General features: G+C 41.5%; 1 protein-coding gene across 3 annotated transcripts in view; it reads right to left on the bottom strand.

The window, feature by feature from the left end:
- me1 (malic enzyme 1, NADP(+)-dependent, cytosolic) overlaps window positions 1–25,233 on the bottom strand; it is an 80,136-nt gene that overhangs the window by 36,302 nt on the left and 18,601 nt on the right. For all 3 annotated transcript variants that reach the window (XM_051406698.1, XM_051406699.1, XM_051406700.1), the window contains exons 2-3: window positions 13,822–13,955; window positions 10,254–10,403 (exon numbers count right to left, since the gene is read on the bottom strand). In XM_051406698.1, the coding sequence (XP_051262658.1) occupies window positions 10,254–10,403; window positions 13,822–13,955 (284 nt within the window). The remainder of the gene's footprint in view (window positions 1–10,253; window positions 10,404–13,821; window positions 13,956–25,233) is intronic.

Below are 25,233 nucleotides of genomic sequence, written 5' to 3'. Positions count from 1 at the left end.
AGCATGTCTTAACATCTGAATCCCTGCCAAATGAGCCTATTGTGTGTTTTCGTCTCACTGCAATGTGGAAATCTTATTGCTCATCTATTTTTTTTCCTCACATTTACCAAGCCTACAGAAATCTTAATGGATTAACAATTAATATTCAAACTTTAACTATTCAAACACAGAAGTTTTAGTGTTTAAGTCTATCAGGCACATGTAGTTTGTAGGATTTAGCAGCATCTAGCAGTGTAGTTACAGATTGCAACTTCCGTAGCACCCTCCCCTATGTAGATGTATGAAAGCGTATTATAGGCATTAGTCCACAATTACTTAATAATCTCTTATTTCTATCCCTGATTTTGGTCTTCTGAGAGAAAAGTCTCAACAAACGTTTAAAATGACCTGCTCTGATTTAATTTAATGCTTGAAATTGAATGAAATGATATTTGTAGAAAATGTTTACAGTTTGGAAGCATTTTGAGTGACTCCACAACGCACACAGCCTGTGAGTGCAGATGGATATCTTCAAGCTCTCAGTATCTAACCTCGGGCCAAATGCTTGACAGGACTACAAGTGTTCACAGCCAAAGCCGAGCTGAGAGCTGATGGAGCTGTCAAAACAAAGAGAAATTAGCTTTTAGCGCTTTTCTTACCACATCCATTAACTAAGGAGAGGGAAGTTATGAACTGACAAATAAGAAGCAGAGCCGTTAAGAGATATTCGTGTCAGATGCTGCAGGGCTCATACCATTTACAGAGGTCAGTGAGGAGTGTCCCATGTCAACATGAAGCTGACCTAGTTTCACTCATGGGTTTTTAAAGGTCTCAGTGTTATTTTTGTCTGTATCCCAAAAAAAATGTTGACCAGCAACGAGAATAGTGATGTGGACATAGTATATATAATGCAAAAACTGCAATAAATACATCTGGATATGTAGCTGATTTTGGCCTGTGGTATTTATAGTTTTCTTTATTATGTCTCCCAACTGGAGATCAAAGGTCATATACTCCTTAAGTGAAGTCTTGCGGTACCTCCCCCTCACTCCCATGGTAATTTTAAGTTACAAAGAAAAAACAAAATTGCATCTGGAACCGAAGCATGGAGTGCCACACCTGGAAAAACAAGCACTATAGTAAATCAGATGATCAGTTGGGCTCAGTGACCACAAACTGTCTTCACTAATCCAAACAGTCCAAACGGCTTCATCAGGCCATTACTGAGCTTCATCAGAGAACCAAGAAATGGTGGCAGCTGTTTCGATCTGATTGGGTAGGTGTTTTCTGTAATTTTTGCATCATTCCAGTAGACTACACTGATATGAAATGGGGAAAAAATGCCAGGGATTTTAGATCAATATGCCAAGAAGGTCTGGACTGTGGCTTGGGGAAATTTTGGTTTGGAGTTTCCATTCAAGGGGAAGAAAAAAAATAAGCTGGATTCGAAATTACTGAGGCATTTTTCCATGCATGATGGTAGTGGTTTGTACGTTCAATTCAGCTGATCTGAGATGTAACACTGTCCTTTCCACATCTGACACTTAGACTCCATGCCCTTAAACTCTATCTTTATCTTTCATGCACAACTTTCTTACAATAAAAATGTGAGGGAATGCCTCTGTTTTTCTCACATAAGGAGAGCATGGTCAAGACCCAACCTCTGACAGTATGTGTGACACTATTTAACCTGGATACATACATATGCATTACATACATACGCTGTATTACATCACACATACCCATCTGGCTGCTACAAGTCACACAGGAATGAGGCCAGCAGCATGAAACGACTCTGCTTTCGTGCTGGCAACCATCCTACACTAGCTTTTGAAAAGCCACCTCCAACATGTGCTTTGGCACCCAGCCTTGACGGGTGTAATAAAGAAATTATATAGTTTAATTTCAATTTGCAGCCTCCTTGTTGATTTATAGGCCCCCTGCAGCAGTAATTGTGCAGAAAAGATAACATCATTAAAACATACAGAGCGCGAAAGTACAAAGTGGTGGAAGTGGCCAACATTTGCAAACATAGGGTTATTCCATAAGGCATCGTATTTTACTCACCAACCTCTCCCACTTCTAGGGTTTATAGTTCCACTAAAGTTTCTCAAGGCAGGGAGATGAAAGCTACCTCCATACTAGTTCTGTAGTAGAGAAGGCTTTAGAGTGAATATCCTTATGTACTCAACTCTTTTGTCATTCTAAAAATGTTCCCTTATTGTAATGCACTGTGAAATTCACATTAAAGCCATTACAGAGGATGTTGCCAACTTGTGTGACATATGCTGAATGGATTTTCTGCTGCATGCTGCTGAGACACCTTGGGGTTTGCTTTAAAACTGCAAAGCAGGCTGAGTGTGACTCACTCAGCGTATCAGATAAGCTTCATGGCATGATCAGTAAGTCGTATTTTCCAGTGTGGGCTGGTAAAATATTACTACTGCGCCCCAAAATTTGACCAGTGGAGACTGTGTGGGGATAGCAGCCAAACAGAGCTGCGCTCTATAATTTTGTCCTTGGTGGGGATGGAAAGGTTTGTATTAATGCAACATTCAGCAACTCAAGTAAAGTCAAACTGTAATCATGTCATTAAAAAGGAAGAAAAAAAGGCCTTTGGGTAAATATTAGAAATGTTCCTTTTCATGCCATCCTCTGGCTGTGTGGGGTGTGTCGTGTTTGATTGACCACAAGTGTAGTCCTGGCAAAAGACTCTAGGCAGACCGCCATGACCTGCAGGCGAGGGTCACATAACCAATAAGGGACACACAAAGGCATCAGTGAGCTCATTTTTGGTGTCTGCTTGTGGTAGAAGAAGGTAAACAGTGAAAAAGCACATAACACAAGAGTCCTTGGAAAATTAGTCTCAATCTGCCACATTTCTTTATTCTTTTTCATTTGTTTAGTTTTGACAAATTGTGATTTGAACTATGCAAAACTGTCCCATTCCTAAATCGATGAAAATGAGGGGACTTGTAGTTTATGTGACTTGTAGCAAGGTAATCTCCCTCCAGCCCTTCAGGCTGTAAGTTACTTTTGAACTTCTGTATAACAGCTCGGATTTTTTCCTCAAATTCTTTAATGCGTGGGTCCGTTGCCCAACCAAGTTCTGTTCAGAATGTCTGGCAGGAGAAATATCAGATACTGAAAAGGAAACAGCACAATGGCATTATACTAAAAAGACCACAAACATCATTTTCACTGTGTCCAACACAACATGGTCAAACTCACAGCCAGCGTTCTCTATACGATATCCCAGCTAAGTAAACATGCTAGCAGAATAACTTGCTAACAGTAATGCTAGCCTGGAAACCCCATCAGTCATGTGACCCTCACATTACATGTTGTAGTGATCTGTTGAGAGTCTCTTGAGGCCCTTATTAGCTGTGGATGGACCACATGAGCATCTAAATAGACCAAACTGATGTGGATGTTTGGTTGCTATTTCAACAAGCCAAGGTGCAGGACAAGACATGTGTCCTTGGTTGTAAGCCAGATAAGAAATAACTAAAAAAGAAGGAGACTTTAGCAGGAAAGCTCATGTGTGTTGTTGTTCAGTCTGTGGCTCTTGTGTTGTGTAGCAGGCTGCTGTCTGCCTGTTAGTCCACATAATGCTGTTATTGCTTTATGCCTGGAGGCAACCTGTGGCTCTGGAGACACATGCAGCTCCTTAGCCCCTCTCTAGTGGCTCCCTGTGGCTTTGACAAAAATTTTATAATGAATAACATTATAATTTTAATTTCACATTCTCCAATTGCACAAATGTGTCGGCATTACAAACCTTTTTTTATATTTTGCCGAACCTCAGTAGTGGTGGCTACTAGTAACAAATAAAAATGTAAAAACGTCTCATAGGAAAATTTTTAAATTTAATCATGACTGGACAGATTCCTCTGCTTTCACCACCAATTCTGCTGGCTTACCTGTAGGCTTGATCTGTAGTGAGCAATTTGCATTATAAAGTTCAAATATGTTTTGTGGCTCCAGGCATATTTTCTTTTTCTCTTTTTGGCCAAAACTGGCTCTTTTGAGAGTAAAGGTTGTTTACCCCTGACCTATGCAATCCCACTCCACTCAGAATAAGCAGCAACAACTAGCAAATGATGATAATGACACAAATTTGCTTTATGCTTCTTTAATAAAACTCTGCTCCATACACTGGCAGCTGCCTGTCTGTTCTTTACTATGCCATGTCTGGGTTCTCAGGGTTCATGTAATGTTGTTATATCAGCTGCCCAGATTTAAAATCTGAACTTGAGTGACAGCAGGTCATTTGGCGAAGCCTGGACCAGACAGCTATGGTGTTCACGGACCCTGACTGGATCCTGACCAATAGAGACTCTGGCTGAATTGGCCAAACATCTCCAAGGTGAGGTGAGACAGTGACAGAGGCTGCCAGGCAGGCTTTTAGGCTGACAGGCGTTAGCCCAACCAAAAGCCTAAATGAATACATTTGCAATGATTTCATGGTTGTTTCTTAGAGACACAATGGAACAAACTCGATTTTCTCCTAGAGAGCCAAATCCAACCACCTTGCTCTGCAGCCAAGTCAGGGAAAGTTATGGCAGTTTGAATTAGCAATAGTCCCTGGTACTGTAGGTCACAGACAATTCAGCCAGGTAGTCTTAGCAGAGTAGACAGTTATTCAAAACATATATTTAGTTTGATTACTTTCCATGTTTACATAGTAAACGGGACACTGCTGTGGATTAATGTTGGGTATTAGCTGATACATTCATTTATCATACTAAGGGATACTGCAGGACAATTGGAGTTACAGTCTGCTGTGCCCTAAAGTTTCTTTGCTTTCACTGGCTCTAAAACGTCCTCGGACATGAGCTCTATATTGTTATACAAGGTCCTCCAAGTCCAGGGTGGAATTAATCCCAAATGCTTGCCACGTTCCTCATGAGGTCAGTGTAATTCCAAACCCTTATTCTCCTCCCTACTTCTTCAGTGCTTCTCCCATTCAGCACCGGCATATTCTAAGCTTCTCTCATGGCCTACCAAAGAGTAAAAATACAGTAAACAAATACATAACCAAAAGTCATGCAATCAGTCCCAATCAGGGAACAAATTCTCTCTGGACTCAAGTTATGTGGAATAAGCGGGTTGTTTCTTATTCACGGTTTTAAGCAGGTTCATCACGGTTCAATAATGATGTGTGGATTAATGATCCAGAAGGCAAGGCTATTTTCTATTTGCCCTGGATGCTCATCAATCCAAATGAAATCCCTTCCTCACACACTTGCAGTGTAACACTGTGTGTGGGCCTGACTGGGGTGAGATCACAGCTCAAAGGCCCCTAATCTGCAAGGTTGGAACACTTCATCATCCAGCATGTGCCACTCCAGAGGTGGCCGAGGCAGCTTCAGCTGATGCCTTTCATTAGGCCTTTAGAACCTCCTGCAGCTCACCCTCTACTTTAGTCAAGGACCCGCCTTACAAGACCTAATCATGGCGGTATTCAGGTCATATTGCAGTACATTTTAATGTAATTGATAATGAATCAGATAATGTTTAACGGTTGGACAGCCTACACTGTAAATACTAATGTAGTTATGATGATACAGGTTGTTAATAATAATAATGTAGTACAATGTGTGCTATTAGCCAATATTATAAATTACACATATTAGGTTTTACTCTTCCACTATTCACTGGTCTAAAGTTTTTGGGAGAAATTTGAGGTAAGAAAGAGTCGTGCGTCAAGTCAGACCTACATTCCCAGTTTAGAAGAATGAGGCTGACAATATTCTATTCTTCTAACATTAAATAGATCCTACCAACAAGTATTGCCTGTGTATCCAAAGCCTGATATATCTCAAAAATGTCATTCCTCTGTGGCATACAGCTCCATTGTTGTCATAAGACAACTTGAGCAAGGCATTTAACCCCAAACTCCTCTAGGGCAGCAGCTTGGTACCTAGCAGATAATACTGTTTACTATGTAAAAATATAAAATACAGCCTCTTTCCAACATGAAATGAGCAGTTTATAGGTATATTTTATCTTTACTTACACAGGCAGTAAGACCCATAGGCTAGAAATGGCAGAAGTAAAAGAAAGCATCTGCTCTTTACCCTGCCCTATCTCTGGAGAGATTAAGAATACCTATGTCTTATTTTCCAGCTCCTGACAGACAGCTGTAGTAGCAGAGTTGCTAACCCCTTGACCCTTAACCAGGAATCCACTAATGGGCTACCAATGATCATTTATCTCCATCAGCAAGATGGATTGGCTCATGTCACTTACCTTGAGAGCTCCTTGAAGAGTCAGACTCTTACTTTAAAAGGGCCTATTACAAGTTTATTTAGACACTCTATAGCAGTACACCACAGAGGGCACGGTGACACTGGCAATGACTGAAGTACACCTAATTACTTTCATGCAATACTTGGGGTCACTTTTCTGCTACAAAACATTATCATTTATCACAACTGAGTACTTTCAGCTGTCAAACAAAGTACACAACCCACATTTATGGTGAAAACAGAAATAAACTTTGTGTAATGAAGACAGACTAACTTTCTCTGCTAAAACACTGTGTCCGCTCATGAGCTTACAAACCAATAAAAGTAAGCATGTCCACTAATCTGTGAATGTGTTCCTTTTTCCAGCTCTCCTTCCTGCCTCTGCCCCATCTAAAGATCAGTGAATCAGCCGTGTTTTGACACTTAATGGCGCTTGACCTATGGCCTCGGGTACCGAGCCTGGTGTCAGAGTGTTTAGTCTCCATCCGCAGATTAGCGGGTAAAGTCAGGCAAGACAAGGAGAGGCTGCTGCTTCCACACAGAAGTCTTTATACCTGAGAGCCAGTGATTAGAGACCTAATCTGCTGCTATGGTGGTCCGACTGGAAGCCACGCATGCACACACACACACACACGCATCAGTAATACATTACAGGAATTTCTACAGGACGATGGTGAGTAAAATGCCCTGTGCATGATATTTAGACAGAAACAGAAGAATACATTACACTTCAGACCCACCCAGCAGAGACATGAGCTGATTCCTCAAGATCATATAAAAGTCCACAGCCATGCTAGTGGATCTGTGAGGGCATAGTTAGGCACAGTGGTTGGTTGTTTTAGCATGTTAACATGCTAACATTTAGCTAATTAGCACTAAGTACAGCTTAGGATGATGGGAATACCGTTAGTTTGGCAGGTGTTTGGTCATAAACCAAAGCACTGGATGAAGTGAAATTTTGACTGGATGATGGCGCTTCACAAAAAGTTAAAGGATCACTGAAGTTAGTACAATTCGTCCTGCCTGTACCAAATTTCAGGGCAATCCATCCAATTTTTGTTAAGGTATCACTCAAAGTCATAAGGATGCATCATCTGGGAACCATAAATATCTGTACCAAATTTAATTGTAATTCATTTTAAGAAAAAACCAAAGTGTCAACCTCATGGTTGCACTCGAGGAACAGTTAGCGGATTACTAAAGTCATCTGAGGATCACGAATGTCTGTAAATTTTCCTTTCACTAGAGATATTTTAGTCCAAACCAAGGAGTTGGACCGACCGACTGACATATGCCATCCAACCAGAGTCTAGCATGGCTAAAAACATTGAGACAATATACAGATGCAATAAATGCAGACTCTTATGTATCATGGTCTCAGCCCGCTCCTTTTTCTCAGTCAGGGTTAGCAGAGAGAAACAGCATGGCTGAAAACCCAAATCTGTAATAGACAGAGATGTCCCCGGTGTATTCTGCTAACTGATCCCCCAATACACATTTCCTACAGGCCTGACTCCCAACCCCGGGGCCTCTGGCAGCAGCTCCTGGCCCACTGCGCTGGGAGATTGAGGGAGTGTATAAAATGACTCCTCCAGCCAGTTCAGCGTGAGAGAAAGGGAAGCATGCTAGGAATATTTTCCACATAGTTCTGCAGGGATAGGGAAACAGGGAGCTGTTGGGTAACAAAGTTATGTGCAAGGGAGAGCTTGGGTTTCCAAGTATTTTAAATGTACCCAAGGTAAGCATTTATAATAAAACTGCTTGGACAAAATTAGGAAAACTGGGGTTTCACAGCTAATCAGAAACATTTGTGATGGTAAATGAAGCCATCACTGAATTAAGTATTTAGAAAATTCTGGCTTTGCTGAAGAGCAGATGTACTGTACATTGATGGAAAAGACTGGGACTCAAACATCTTACTACAATTGCTTTTATAGTCTGTTTTTATAATGTTAAACCATGCTAACTGTCTAAAACTTGATGATGAAAATTAGATTCAGCTAATGGCCATCACCTTCGGGGATATGCCTGCTGGTTACCAACAATAGCTAACCACTGTAGGTTACTGTGTGGATTATTGGCTTATATGTATCCTTTTAGATCCGCCAGAGATTATGGCTACCAGCAGTAAGTGAGCTTAAGAGCCTGTGAAGGACATTTGACTAGGGTGGTCTCTCTCCTATCGGTCTCATTAGTGTAAAAAAAACTTGTATCCACCTGAGTATATGGTTAAATGCAGGGAGGCAGGGCCAAGTAAAACAGAGAGAGGCCCTGAATGCAGCGCTGGGAATGAAAGCACTATCAACTCAATATCTATAACTGCTTAAGGAGTTGTTGCTGTCAGATAGTGAGAGACTTGGACCTGATGAACCTATCTGAGGGAAAACAGATACTAGCAGAAAGGTGTGTGCATGTGTGTGTGTGTGTGTGTGAGACAGAGAGTGAAAGTGTGTTTACAGTAGATGAGGAGAGGAAACCAATGAACGTCTGTCTGCTCGGAGAAGAGCCAGATCCACTCAAGGTGAACCCTGAACTGATTTCAACAGCTTACAGCGGTTTCCCTCGAGCTGAGCTGTCTAACCAAACTGCAGCTGAAAGAGCTACCGCAACCTCCAAATTTGGTTTTATAGCATCAAAGACCAATTCTAACATACATACACATGCCGTCAGAGTCCTTGAGTTTTTGGTTGCAATGAAAGACATCAAATCATTTGACAATTTGCTGTAGCTTTTGTAGATGCAGACCTGCAGGCCTTTAAGGTTTTTAATCCAATTTAAAAAGGAGCCACAGGCAAAATAATGTCCCAAAAAGTTCAGAAAATTCCTGTGCGTGAAAAAAAAAAAAGAATTATCCACTGGGTAAAAAAATATTTCTAATCAATAAAAATGATATCCATGATTTCTTGCATTGCAATCAGATTGAATATATATTTAACACAAATCTGAAACACATGAAATTGTAAGAGTGGGATTTCAGCCAAGAAGGGGGAACATTAGATTTTAGTGAAGTTGGTTCCTGTTTTGTTGGAGACCAAGTGTTTTACATAATAACCTTTCCACTGACATTTCAAGGTAGTATTTATGGTTTAACATTTTACAGGTTCTACAAGATTCTCCTAATTCTCCAGGTCAGGTTTACTCACAAAACAGGTTCTAAAACCCTTTCAGAATGCACACATCACAGTGGTGTGACAGGTGGCATATTGGAAATTGCAACAGAATTTCTAGATTATTTGCATTTTCATTTTCCTGTGCATTTACAGTTATGCAAATATTAGGAACAGGTTAATTGAGAAAAACAGTCAGTGATGCTCACTATCCAGTCGGGTCAGAAGAAGAGAACGTAACGAAACAACGCCTGTCAAACGTCAAGCTGTCGAAAACAATGTAGAAAACATAAAATGTGACATTCATGTATTCAATTGAGTAAGGTTAGTCTTCACAAAAGATCTAATGTTTTCATTGCACTTTTGCTTTTATCGATACACTAACTTTTCCACCTCAGCCAAAGTTTTCTCTTTCAATTTTCAGCATTTTCACTCAGAATTTTTTATGTGCAAATTCAAAAAAACTGCGTAAAACAGGGTGAAAGGCACATAGAATTATTGCATGGGTTTAAAAGTGAGATGCCACTACAGTTATGGCCGCTGACAAACATTTATATAGGAGCCAGTGGGTGGTGATTGGTGTAAAACATGTGACTAGTCGGTTCTTTCCAGTGTGCTGTGAGAAAAGCTTGCAAAGTGGAATATTGGTACCATACAGCTGAGATTCTGGCTGATACCAAGGGCCGCAACAAAAACAATAAAACTGCCAATACCATAAAACACTTAATAACTGAGTGGTGGAAGATTTACTTTGTGGGAACATAGAAAAAAAAACAGGATCACCCGCTTCCTTTTGGCCTACTGCCTATTCGCAGCAAATAAGCTGGAACAAATCTTTGTGCAAATTGGGTTTTAACTGCACTTTTTTATAATTCACGATTGCTCAATGTTCAGTGTTGTGAGTGTGTCTCACCTCGGTCTTCTAAATATCAGGCCGTACTGCTGGCAGGCCAGGCCCACAGTAGGGGTGTAAATGATGGGCATGAACCTCTCGATGTCCGACGTTAGCGCCCGATAGAACAGCTTCTCGTTGCGGTCCTGGAGCCCCATCAGAAACACATATCTGGGATTGACAGGGAGGAGCGGGGAGGAAAACACAGCATGTTAATCTTTAACATCTTGAGGACTCATACCTGCTGAACTGAGGAGGGGTTTATTAAAGTCAGATGTTAAATCCTGTGTGTTTATGAGTGAGATGTACCAGGCAAGAATGGAGGAACTGCAAGGGAACACTTAAAGGAGAGTACGTCGGAGAAAAGCGATGTATATTACAGCGAGGTTATAAAAAAGAAGAATGAAGCAAAGAGAAGAAAAGAACTCGGCTCACATGTACAATAATGACTTCTAAGGATTTGTTTTTCTTGTGTTCGGAATGATTGGAAAAATACACAGAATAAAATTCCGCCCCTCAGATAGCCTACACAAGGTCTTTGTTCTGATTGTAGATTGACCGGGAACTGAGGGTTTGCATATGACCCAAATTAAGCAAAGCACGCCAGAAAGGGCTCTATTCCTAATCAGAGAAGTTTCCATAAAGCCAAGAGCACAAGGTGCCTCTTGTTGAGGGGATAAAAAGCATGCACGCCCTCTCTGCTATAGGTTAGGCCACAGCAGCTGCACAATGCACGGTGGTGACAGTTGCTCTTGAAGAGAACGGTTTTTATATTGGTGAAGCAAATTAGCTTCTGTCACATGCAATTTATCACATGAATGGTTTCTGTATGGCTCCCAGTGTGGAGCTGAAATCAATTTCGCCATAGATTGATTATTTGCTGTAAACCTGACACATACACATTTTTTTGGTTGTTTTTATATGAAAGTTAATTTTATGACTTTGGAAACAGTTTGACAAAAAAAAAAAAAAAACACATGTATAGAGATAGAGTTTACTGAGTTGTCACAGTGATGAGGCCAATGGGTGACCACTGTGCTAACACCATGAAACTCCATCTGCTGAGGAAGGCCATGAGATGTGGTGGAAAGCAATAGCAAAACAAGGTAACTTGTTATTTGTCAGTAAGTTTTTGCAATTTTTTTGTTTTTATTTTATGTTCAGTTCATGAGTTTCATGTGAAATACTTTACAGGTTTAACAAGTTCCCAGTTGACCACAGCAACGTGAGAACATGATGTTTGTACAACATGTCGTATAAGTGTCATATGGTTATTGAATATAAGCTCACACTAATTATTTATCATTTATAATATTGTATAGGATGCATACTTCACTCCCTTATTTGAATCCCCATGTGTGCAGGGTTGTACCTTTGTCTGTATTTATGTGTCTGACTGATTCAGGTCTAAAATTATGGGATCTTCACTCAATCTTCACCATGCAAGGCTGTTATGGTACACTACAAGTCCTTACATTATGGGAAAAGAACCAGAACCAAACTGTTAATTTTCTATTCAATCTTAAAGGGGTGCTCCAGCAATTTGGTGTTGCCCCTCTGACTTCTGAGGCTGAAATTTAAGCTAAAACTATTTGCTAATTATCTGATTAGGTGACCACAAGAAAACTGAAATTAGTCAAGCACCATTTCGACAATCAATTAATTGTTTCAGTCATTTTTCAAACAGCCTCTCAAATGTGAGAATTTGTTACTGGTATTTGTCTTTACATTATAATAAACTAAATATTTTTAGGTTTGCAGAAGTCACCTTGATGGACATTTTTCATTACTTTTTGACCTTTTATGGAAAATAAATTAACTATTTCAGAAAATGAGATTAACTAATAATACAGAAATAATTGATTTGATTTCACAGGCAGAGTGAAAGATTGAACAGTAAACTGATCTTCTTGTAAAGTGGCCCCTTTAAGAATGAAAAGTAAAGACAAAGGTTTGAAAAGTGCTCACAACTAACTTGAAATGTAACATTTTGATGACTTCACTCCACAGTATCACTCAGCTGCTCTGATTCATCAAACAAATCTATAATTAAATCCCCACATCAAATCCTGACATATTACTGCAGTGAGCTATTGTTTGATTTGATGCTGGCAAACATTAAGGAAGGTTTCTTTCTCCATTCTTAACCTTAAAAGGCGTGATCACTACCCACACCCAGGAAACAGGAATATTTACAGTACACACTGCTTTATAAAGCAGGATCCGTGCTGACTTACCGAGTGCAGTGTTTCCTTTAAAGTCAACCTACGGAGGCAGCCAGCACATAATCTATCTCCATCTTACTCTATCTTTGCATGAGTGATCAACGGGTCCATGTTAGGCTTCTTACTGCTTTCTAACAACCTCACTGGGTATGAGTTTTCCCCTTAGCTGTAGCATTTTATATACTTTTATATATTTCAGTTGGCAAGGGCTTTGAACATCCATTTCCTCTGTTGACGACACAGTCACAGTAGGGACTTGAGCCACTCCATCATCTCAGATCATTAACGTATGTGCTTGCAGTGCTTTGCCATAATTTGTCACAATAATTCAGCCGACACGACAAATTCCACCAAAAGGAAAAAATGGGAGTCGACATATCTGATTAAAATAGAATGGAACGCAGTGAAATATTGGAGTAATAGTCGTAAAAAATACGTGACAGCGACCCGCAGTAAATACCAAAGAAGGATTCAGAGTTGGGGAACAAACTGTAAGTAAACACAGCCGGCTTGAGCAATGGCAGGCAAATAGCAGTCCTTAATCCACGGGACCAAAGCCCAAATTTGGAACGCACTGGAGGGCCCAGAGACAGATTGACAGTGACATTGACAGGGCATGGGAATGGAAATGACAAGCTCATAATGACTGTTTTTAGATGTTGATGCTGTGATGTTGCTATGGTGGAAAATGAGGCAGCATTTTAAGAAGCTGTCTAGTTCCTGTTGACCCTACATCCTGTCTCTCAAGCAACTCACTCATCCTTGACATTAGGAGTGACAGCTGACGGGACGGTTGACTGAGAGATGGCGACTGGAAACAGAGGCAATTTCACAGACGGATAAGATTCAGCATTGGCGCATAATTCAAAACAGTTCAACAGGCTGTGTCTTCAGTTTGAGGATCTTGTTGATCAAAGAGCCCAGACTGAAATGTTAGCATGAGGTCGATTCATTACATAATGTTAACAGCTAGGACTCCTCAACTCCTAATGAAGCATGCAAAACCGAACTGAAGTTTTCATTTGGTCACCGCGGAGGTTATGAAAACACTCACGAAGGAGAACAGGGAGGAGAAGGAGGAACGGGGGGGGGGGAGACGGAGAGACGAGTGTGGAGATTTGTTCAGTGAAATACGCAGTGTCGGGAGATGGATGTAGATCTCAGAGGGCTGATCGCTAATCCGCCTCTCGTGCTCTGAAGGCTTCCAGATGTAGGACGTCTCAGTGTGCACAGAGGCAGGGGAATCCTCTATGGGACCAGGCGAAACTTAACTCTACTCATATGAAGCTGATAGAAGATAAAAATTCTATTTTCCTACGTCAGGGTAGTAGAGGTTTCTGTCTGTGTTCGGATGTCTGCCTCACCTGTCCAGGTCGTCCCTCTTCATGTCGTAGTTTTTGAGCACTCGGAGCAGCTGGATGTCCTGGCTGATGAAGCAGGGAGGCAACAGGCCGTGGGTCCCCAGCTGGAGACGCTCCTCCAGGGAGAAAGCCATGCCCTGCAAACACACACAAACCAACTCCATCATCCTCCATCATCCTGACATATACAAGGATATCTAGATATTAGTGTTGTTATTAGTGGGCTTTAGAGAGGGCTACAGAAGTTTTAGTTTTTTTTGCTGTTAGACAGAGCCGACCTAGCTGTTTCCCCCTTTTTTCAGTCTTTAGCCTAAGCTAAGGCTATATGGGAATGGTATCACTCTTCTCATCTAACTCCATACTGCTTTACTTATTGAATCTTGCGAAAGGCCAAATTCCGAGAAGTCCCACCCCCTCTCCGGGTTTAGCTATGCTCGGAAAACTCTGTTTGAACCTGGAACAATTGAATATTTAGGACAATATTCACCAATCTTTTCTGTTCAAACATTCCTGAGTGATGAGAGAAGTGGCGTGTCAAACGTGTCCTCTGTTCAGCTGGAGTGTTTGCTCTCAGAGGGGCTCCCTCTCACCCAATCTGTGTACAGAGAGGCCGCTGCTAGCTCACATTCTGGTGTGATGTCCGCTTTTACAAATGCACATCCTCAAAAACACAGGCTCAGATAAATAACCTGCTTCACTTTGACCTTCACTTCGGCTCTCATCTTTCTCACCTTTAACCCCTCAACAGGGAATATTGAAAAACATGCACACGTTTAGAGTCAAGGTTGTAACCCTGAAGAGTCTGACCTCTGACCTGTGAGGCTATTCCACAGAGGAGACAATGATCTCACTGAGGAAGGGTTGCATGCATTGACGTGACTTCAGAAAGTGGTAACGGTGTGAGAATGAGGTTCTTCAGCTGCAGCTCCTCTGATATAAAAGGGACCAATTCTGACCCCAAATCACCAAGAACAAGCACTGAGTCCATATTTAAAATGGGAACAGCATTCTCTACTATTCTCTGCAAGTGAGGCATGATACAGTACAGTGGGCATTTTCTCTCTATCCATAAAAGACCAGCGACCCAGTGAAGGCTCAGCCTCAACATGCCAGCTACTGTTGCTGACTGGTGAGACAGAAGCGAGGCTGCGCAGTAAACGGCTCTCATTTGGATCACACACGGATGCTTGGCCCGACCGCCACAATTTACAGCCTTTCCAAGCCACCGGCACTTTCTGTGTATCTGGTTGTGTTAAAACAGTTCTGAGGTTGTAAAAAATGTGCTTGATCACACGAGACGCACTGTTAGAGGGAAGTAGAAAAGCATACGACACAGAATAAGGCATTTGGAATCAAATTTGGCGGCGTTGACGTCAGAGGAACCATCAGCGCTGACCACAGACACGCTTCCAAAACTTATTAGTCGTTGTTAAATAGAAAAGCAGACTGCTTTCAAACTGTTGTTTTTAGATTTCATCAGAATGATTCTTGAGGGTAACGCTGCTAAACAGGAGGGGAGAGGAGGTGAAGTAAATGAGCAAAAACACGCCATTTCCGTTTTGGCAGAACATCTAAAGAAATGGGTTTTGTGTTTGCTTACTGTCTACAAGCTACTTGGAATTACTGTATGTCATTCTATGAGTTAACACAGAGCAACATGTAAACAGCAATTCACACAAACGATGTTGGTTATTTAGCTGGCAGCACTAAATCATCTGAGCACGACTGAAAAAAGGGCATTGGTTATTTCAGACACTGAAGTACGAGTCCCGATCCGTCCGTCGTTCTCCGAGGCTCGATGCAGTCTGTACTTAACGGACCTCAAATAGACAGAAGCAGCTCTGAATTACAACCTTCCCCAATTATCAAAAAAGTTTTTCTATTTTTCAGAGAACCAGCTGTTCACTTCAGACTCCAAGTGTGTTTGGAACAGCAGCTGGCCCACGATGCACCACTGCCCTGCCGTCTGCCACAGCTGACCATGAGGGATATATGGGAGAAAAGAGTCTCAAAATACACGAGAAAACTGAGCCTAATGTGAGGCTGTAAAATGAGATTTGTTCCTCACACAGACTCCCGCTGCTCTTTCATTAGTGGAGATACTCTCACTGGTTTCTTACATTCCACTTATTGTACTCTTTCTGTGAGAGAATTGGCTGCTCCTGACGCAACTCACACTTTGATGCTAAATGCTAAAAAAAGAAAAGAGCCACAAAAAACACATACACCCACACAAACAAACTCGTACACTGGTCTATCATTACCAGACACAGACAGTACTATCAGCGAAATGTATTTAAAGTATAAAAAGGAAAGTAAGTATTGATGTAGTCGCCCCTGTGAGTGTTATGGATGTTACTGATGCATTAATGACTAAGTAGCATTTTACTGTTGTAGCTTTTATCGACTGTTTTGTACTTAAGTCTGTGGCAATGCATCTTTTCTTTCCGACTTAGTTACTTTACACCACTATACACCACTCTCACAAAGGATTAAACTACTTAACGGATTTACACATACAGTAACAAACAGAGCTCCATAATTAGCAGAAATGCACATTTTTGCCCACACTTCCCGTTTCTACTTATTTTCTACCACTCTCAGACTATTTAAAATGCATTTTCAATCTTCCTTGAAGAGAAATGGCCCTATTGGAAACACTTTCACATACACGGTAATGCAAGTTATTTTCATTTTAAAAATGGTTAAAACGGATTATCAAACATTTTAAGTAACACAAACTCAATTGTGTAAGTTAAAGAATATTGTTGATTAAATACCTTTTACTGGGTATTTTGTTTTCACAGTACTAATAAAAATTTCAAATTTAAGTCAGTGGAACTTAAAATTACTAAAGCCATTTGATCGAGAATATTTTTTTAACTTACAAAATTGAGTAAGTGTTACCTAAACTTTTTGATGTTATAAGTATTAACATTGTTTTTAGTTAAATTAACTTATTTAGTTTTATAGTGTATTTTTTGCCCTTTTTTCTGGCTTGTGTTAAGATTGTGATTTATTTGTATTCAATTTGTATTTTGGATTGTATTTCTGTGTACTTTGCATGTGCTAGTATTAAAAAAACAGCTGTTGTTATGTTGTTATTTACAGATGGGAGGCAACTTAAAGGAAAAACCAACACAAACCTCCTCGTCTCTGGAGTCCATATGTGTTCAGTTGATTCACGTTATTTTCTTACGGGTTTTTCCTTTAATTTGTGTTTAATGTATAATGTATAATACTGAGGTAGGTTGCTTCAAAGTAAAAACACTTGAAACCAGAGCAGTCTTCCCTCACATCAAAAACGCAGTAGTTCTGTGTCAGACTGATCCGTATCAATCAATCAATCTTAAGTCAGAAAAAGAGAAATCTAAGATATTTATCACTGTATATCCCAGCCAGTCAGCGTGAATGAAAAGACCCATGAAAGCGTTCTATGCCTCATTAAGAATAATTACCCACACAGCTCTATGGGCCTTCACAGACTGCCAGTGTCACATGTGAAATAGATACCATCCATGGAATCTGGGCCCAAAATAACCAATTAACATCCACCACAAAGGAGGAGGCAGCTTGGCCGTCCATTGGGGGAAACCCTGACTTTATGATTGAAGATACGGCTGGTTGGGTCAGGGCAGGGCACTGGTGACAGAGGGAGAAAAGAGCTAGGGTGGGGGGTTCCGTGGTGAAAAAGATTAGCAGTGCACGGTTCGTAGACTTTGGCTGGGAAAGCGTGGGAACTGTTGACGCCAGTTTTGACATGTCTTTGACTTGAATGTTGGCTTTGCGACGGCCTTGTCCTCTGCATGTAAATAGAGCTGCCAATCTCTTCAATTCCAAGGTCTTTCAGTCGACGTGTCCGTCAGCCGGCCTTCTTGGGCATCAAGGAGGAACATTGTCTCAACATCATAGGCCAGGGTAAATACACTGCCAGAATGGTGCTCCAAGCTTTCATCTTACTTAAAGTTAAAACAGCTTCACACCAAGAATATTTAAAGCAGTACATTTAAACTTTGGCAAAAAAAATGGCCCTACAATTCAATCCAGCACTTCTGCTCACATAGAAGTACAAATATCTAACCTGCCACTCACATGCTTCTGACTCCTTGTTAATTCTCTTAACAGCCCCTAGTCAGCTTGAAATTGGAAAGTGTGAACCTAAAGGAGCTTAACATGCAACATGCACACATTTGAGTCAGCAATTTACCCATCATAAATAGAACAAATGTCAACATTTTCCTTCACTGTATCTTTTGATTTATATCCTTCAAAACCAAAGTCTAGTGACAAACATACACACCCACACATCCAAACCTAAAAGCACACACACACACACACACACACACACACACACACACACACACACACACACACAAACTAAAGCACACACACACACACACACCCACACCCACACACACACACACACACACACACACACACACACACACACACACACACACACAGCACCCCTATGTTTGTTTGTCTGAATGCAGGTTTGACTGCTGTAATGCCTGCTCTCTCTCCCCTTGAGAGCCCTAAACTGGGCTGGGCAGGATAAACCCTAGAAAGCTTCCACATGTCCCTGACCACATCTGAAGTGCCCGCACCCTGTGCCAACACATGTGATGCCCGCAGCTCCATGTTCCAGAAGCCGTGGTAACAACCCAAACCTGTAATCTCCCCACTGGCCAGTGCCACCCCTTAACCTCGGACTGCTGCCATGCCCACCCCAAAACATTCAGCGGAGAGGAAACAGCTAATTAGCTCACCAGAAGGCCAACAAGAAAGATGAAAGGACTCGTTCTTTGAAACTGATAAAATGCCTTCTCTGCCCCTCTTCCTCTGCGCTGCCCAGGGAGTTCAAAGGGTGGGTTTGTTGCAAAGTTTTAGGCGTAAAGATTTAGAAATTCAAACATTCCGCTACCTCAACCTTTTAATTTCCATTTGCCACAACCACACCGGGCTCTGTCTAACAGCAGGCTCACAGCAGAGCCACTCCCTTCATTACAGCTAGACTCCTCCACCAGTTAAATTCCTTAATGCCACTGTTTGGGTTAGTTTACCCACAGGAATAGGCCCCTCATCACAGTGTTAACACTGCTCTGAAACTTTTCTCACACACTTTTGTCCTTTGAAATTCTCATATTTCACTTTCTATGTGAGAAGCAATTTCCTACACTGTGCTGTGACAAAATTCAAGTGTAACCAAGGCATATTGACCTTGTTCACACGTGCCATTGGTGCATATCGTGGTCAGATGAATGAATTTACTTCACAGAGAAAATTGGGGCTATGTGGACGCAGACATTGTGGACATCTGAGCTTCCAGTTCCATTTTTAACAATAATACATTTTGTTAAAATTAAAATTGCTAATATCTATCTATCTATATATATATGGATAGTGTACACATTACTTTTCACAATCTAATTTGCATTTATTTGCACACCCAATGGCTAAGTAGCGGCTAAGCTAACTGGTTCTGTCCACTGAAGCTACTGAGGAAAATAAATACAGTAGGCTGCACTGGGATAAATATGTATGCACTTCATCACGTTATATGTAATTCTTTGTTGTTATACTTAATAAGGAATTAAAGGGCCAGTAACTAGGTGGCTGCAAAATGCATGAAAAAGGTAAATGCCCCTATCTAGAGCCAGTGCTTGGTTTGTCCCTTCTGGGCTACTGTAGAAAGATGGCAGATCAACATGGCAGACTAGCTATAGCTACTTTGGTTACAGTGCAGCACTGCCTAACACTTCATATTGGCACATTGTCAATGCAATTTTAAGAATTTTATTTCAGATCATATCACATGCAGTGGTAAAGCACAGCATTCCTTAAAATATGTTTTTACACAGTGGAAGGAAATTAAATCATCTCTTCCTTTAGTGGTAACTTTTCTCTCCTTTTTTTAACAGAATATGGGTTTGTGACTCACTATGAGACTAAATAACTGGTTTAGATGGACCATTTTGTCAATGTGCTGACAAAGAAAAACTTGAACCAAATACTTAAACCCTCAAAAGCCTTTCCACTTTCTGGGAAAACTTTAAAATGATGTAATTCCACACAAAGCCATGATTGATTCGGCTTGCGAGATTCCCAGATAAGATAAGGGAGGGGACCTTCCTGCTCGCAGTCCCCCTCTAGCCTCCGACACACTAATCCCACTTCCAAACAAAAATCTGTTGGATGTTTCCTCGCTCGCCGCCTTTTCTTTCACCGTGTGTTTTTCGAGCTGCACGTTCAATGGAGATGCCCTCTGCTCCGAGAGAAACAACCCCTATTGAGAGAGACCTGATCCTAACACGATAGGGAGGCCCTCCCCTATTGAGCCTCTCTCAACCACAGTCGCAGATCAGACACGGAGACAAAAGCACGCAGGCCTTAAACAGGGAGAGGGCTCAAATGTTTGGCACTGAGATACGGCCTGGCAGAGATGTGTGTGGCCACAGAGCACTTCTCTATTCAACGCTGTATGGGAGAGGGAGTGCTTTCTTTTCGTGAGAGGCAGGGCTGAAGCACTACAAGATGGCCTTTTTGTATGATTTGTTTATCAGTAAAACCACTTGCTGAAAATGATGTATAGTGATAGCCATCTTAACCCTGCTTCCCCTCATTTATCTGTCAAGCATTCATGTGCTTTTTTTGAATGAACGTTGAACTCAATGGGTCATGTCAACAATATTTGTGAGACATCTAAAATACAAAGTCTTCCGGAGTGTTTCATGAGGTTAAAACGGAACAAAGACAAAGTAAATGTGCAAGCACAGTAGAAGCAGGTAAACCACATCAGTCACACACTAAAAAGCAATAAAGAGGTTTAAAAGGTGTTAATGCAGGGCTTTAATCAACATTTTAAATACAGGAGATTTATTCTGCTAGGCTGATACTTTTGTGTTGCAAATCAAGTCCAGGCCATTTTACATTTTTTTTTTTTTTAACCAGAGGATCATTTAAAAAGCAATGTTGTATGTTACCATTTAGTTCACCAAAAGCATAGTCAGGGTTTCAACCCATGAAACTGGTTAGCAGATGTGGTAGACTCATCCCGCCCCCCCACCCCCTCGACACACACACATTTCAGTACTGAAGCCAGAGAGGAAATGGCACTGGGGTGTTTGATTGGGTTGTTTGTCTCTGTCGCTCTTTGCCCAATTTGTTAAATTTCATAACGTTTTGACATGCTGCATTGATAAATTACTGCAAAGCAAACATACAACATACTAAATCAATCATACAGATTCTGGCCCAGCTCATCTCGCTCTGAATGTAGTGACTCATTAACTATGTGGCGTTTGCTTTGTGATGGAGCACCCACTTCTAGTTTTCTAGCTTTATAACCCTATTATATAAACTTAATAATCACTCCTTTGTTTCAGGTGAGGCAGGGCATCTCCACCAGGCACAGAGTGGCTAACTGGAAGAAACCGGAAATTTCCCAGTGGGCCGGGCTGGTTGTTGGGCTGCAAGGGCCAGGGTGGGTAAAAAATAAATAAATAAGGAGGTCACCTGATTGATGACATAATTACACACAAGACTGCATGTTTTGGCATGGCCGGGAAACATCTAGATTGTGAACTAAAGTGCGCTGGTCTGAGGCATGAAACTCCCAGGCTGAAAGTGAGTCCCACTCCGGCCCTGGCCTCCGCTATAAAACACTGCAGGAAGCCCTGGCAGTGCAAACATCCAAGTGTAATAATCAGTAGTCTGTCTGCTGGTCGGCACTGCCAAACACACCATCACACACCTGCTTGTGCAATGTGATTGGCTCCTGCTAAAGTATATCTGCTGTCAAGAAAAGGAAGAGTTGATTCGCTGCACACTTTTTTTATAACATAGTTTTTCTTTGGTCTATTGCAGGATATCAAGTTAAGACACACTAACTGCTGCAGCTTGAACAAACAATATCATAGTACAGTGTACAAAGCCCACTATACTATAAGGAAAGTATTTACTTCTCTTGTTGCCTTAACATAACCCTTACTAACATCTTACTAACATAAGTTGGTTTAGCAGCTACAAGCCTGTCTATAGTGAGTCAACAGCATGTGTAATGGTACTATGTTTTGTATAATTTCACCACTTGGATAGTAGAGAGTGGAAAACCATTGTGCTGGCAGTAACATTTAGAACTTCAACTGTGGTTGCCAGTGTAAAAGTTGATTTTGAATAAACCTGAAATGGAACTGTGGGGGGCTAACATTTGCGTAACATTCAACAGGACTGTGAGAAAGTAATCTACAGCGGTTGAGTTCGCCCACGCTGTTGTTGCACCATAGACCAGTGGATCTGGATTCACTTCTGCCGGTGATGTCAGAGCTCGTCAGACCAGCCACCTCGCTGCAGCTGACCAAACAGGGAACAGAAGACTGCTGAGGTTGTTCCCATAAACACCGCCATCAGCACCATCTACTCTACCCCACTATTATCGCCACGTGTTCTCTCTACGCTGCACCAGGACTCAAGCAAAAGACTGCTTGCTACAGTTAGATGTGCATACAGCAGCATCTCAGTTAATCAGATCAGTGTGTTCAGAAGCAAATAATGGTATATGTGCAAGATGTACAGCAACAACAGAAGGGGGGATTTAGCTTTGGTCTTTAAATGAAGAAACTTCTTGCCTTGAGGGTTCAGACATGCCCACGTAAACATCTTTATTCTTAACCCTGAATACAATATGCGCCCCAGACATGCAAAGTAAGCTCATTTGGAAACCAAACCTCATGCAGGAGACCCGTAAATATCGACAGTCAGCATAAACTGAATTAGAAACTTTCTATCACAGGAAGCTTCACTAGTGAGTTGAGTTCACTAGTTTGGCCGACGGTGACCCGCACTGGGGGAGACTCTGGCCAACAGCTGGAGGAAAGACTGAGTCACGTCTCCTTCCTCGCCCCAGTGTTTATAAACACACACATACATACATACATGCATGCACACATATACACAGAATGCCAAAGTAGTGATGATACTGCAGATAAAAGCAAATCTTCATAAACACACCGCCTTTATGCTTATGCATGCAGATGCACAGAGTACACACACACACACACACACACACACACACACACACACACACACACACACACACACACACACACACACACACACACACACACACACACACACACACACACACACACACACTCCCTAAAGCCTGATTCACAACACAAAAAGATGATTTATCTATTTAATCCAGCCAAAGGAGAAGACCCACACTCCACGACGTCCTCATTGTCCAGCAGCACACAGTGGTGTCCACTTGTTTTATCAATAGCGGCATGTGTGTCTAGACGCTGTAAAAACAGCTGGAGGGGGTAAGAGAGTGGATAGCCCAGTGGAATGACAGATTTATCCCATAGTTATCATAGTTGGGATTAGAGGATAGAATCCAAAGATGAGAGAAAAGGCACAGTGAAGAGTGACAAAAACAAAGAAAAGGGCGGGAAAGAAAGAAAGTAAGTAAGAGGCGGGGACGCTCTTTTATGAAAGTCAAAGACTAACTGATCAGGCTGCCAGCTGGTGGGGTGACTGGATGTAATGGGCCAGTATTCACAGCTCTTTTAGGCTGTGATCAGCCAGCCGACCAGGCTCGTTATATAACAGCAAAACCACCAGACCACTCATCACCACCACCACCACCACCACCACGCTCTGCTCAGCCTCCCTCTGGTGCTGCCACGTAGAGACACAGAGAAAGATGCAGTGCTGGAGAGTCCATCAGAGGCTGTTTGCTGCTCAGACGTGGTTTGAGCTGTAAGCTGAGGAATCATTCGGAGCTGCGCTATAAGATTGTTTGGTACAACTACACTTGTTTTAGAAACTGTCTTTTCAGCAAAGAAATATTTATCCACTGCAGAGTGAGGTCACTAGCAGGGAATCTTCCCAGAACAGAGGAAGCAATGAACCAATAAAAGCACTATGAGCACTCTATCCACAGAGAGGTTCACTGCTCAGTGATGGCTGAACCTCCTAAGCACCTCCAACCTCACTACGGATTTATACCCCTTTCCCCTTTCATACAGCAGAGGCATATCACTTGTTATAGTCACTTGCTACTTATCGGTCAGTCCAAAACGAAAACAAAAAGGCCAACAAGAAATAGATTAACATGAAGAAAATTGAAGGTTGTTGTCATTTTGTTTTAGTTTCACTCAAAGATCACAAAGAAATAACAATCATTTCAAAATGGCATTTGTCCTTGACACTAGGGATGGGATGATATACGATTTTATCACATATCACGATAAAAACATTGTGGTGAAATCGTAAATATCCTCACGAGTGATTTGGAAAAGCTAGCTTGCCACGTACAGTCCTTGAATTTGCCACAAGCAGGAGCCGGCATCTTTCTTAAATTCTAAGCCCGTCACCATGGCTCATCAAATCCCCCACAAAAAGGTTAAACAGGATGTGTTGAAACCCCGAATGGGACGTCCTATCTGGTCCTATCTGTGATGCAATTGGTTTCTTGACAAAATGTAAGATGAAGTGACTCTAGCATGTTTTTGTGGCATTTTAAGAATTTAAGATATATTTTTATGATTATCGCGATAATATTGTTCGATTATTTTGATAAATCATAACAGGAAATTTCAATATCATCCCATTCCTACTTGACACATTCATCCATTGTCAGATCCCCAAACAAACATAAAATTGTGAAATCTTTGCCAGACAACGGGTAACCAACTTTTAAGCCAAATGTTCCCATCAGGCTTTGATATGTGATGCTCCAGTATAGCTTAGCAGACACCAGGTCTCTTGTACATTCAGTCTTCCTCAGTCTTCTTCTTCCACAAGTTTCTCTCTGCAAAAACAGTGTTCGTATGACAAGGAATACTTTTCAGATAGAAACCCCAGAGAGAATGAACTGGATGACCCTGAACTGATCATTAGGAAAAGAGCAAAGGGGGGAAGGGCAGAGACTGACCTTCACACCTCAACATAACACAAGCATGCTGGGATTGTCCAGAAGATCTTTGTTAATAATATCCCTACGTGTTTAGAGTTTGCTGTCGTCCTTTAATTAAAATTGCTACATACCTACCACCAGTGCCACAGGAACAGAAAGTGGGAGACTGAATTGATATACAGCAGAAAATGGTGTAAAACAAGAAGAGGGTGCTTTGCTTTTAGTGTAGTGTTCACAAAGAAAACAAAGTTTTTAAAGTTTCTGGTTTATGTCAGTAATCCATGTCCAGAAATGAGAAGGCTGCTGAAGATGGCCAGAGATTTCACATGGAAACAACACTCGATGGATGACTGTAAACTGTAAATTGAAAAGGCCCAGGAGGGTTTTGTTGGAGGCATGACACCAGCCAGATCCCACTCTAATTTCTCTAGCTGTGGGAGTGATGACCCAGCTGACCAGGTTCCCATCAACCCCTCAGAAACAGCCAGCTCAGG

Source organism: Dicentrarchus labrax, unplaced genomic scaffold (genome assembly GCF_905237075.1).
Source record: "Dicentrarchus labrax unplaced genomic scaffold, dlabrax2021, whole genome shotgun sequence".
Classification (NCBI taxonomy): domain Eukaryota; kingdom Metazoa; phylum Chordata; class Actinopteri; family Moronidae; genus Dicentrarchus; species Dicentrarchus labrax.
Note: the sequence above shows the minus strand (reverse complement) of the source record. Positions and strands in the feature narration are given on the sequence as shown.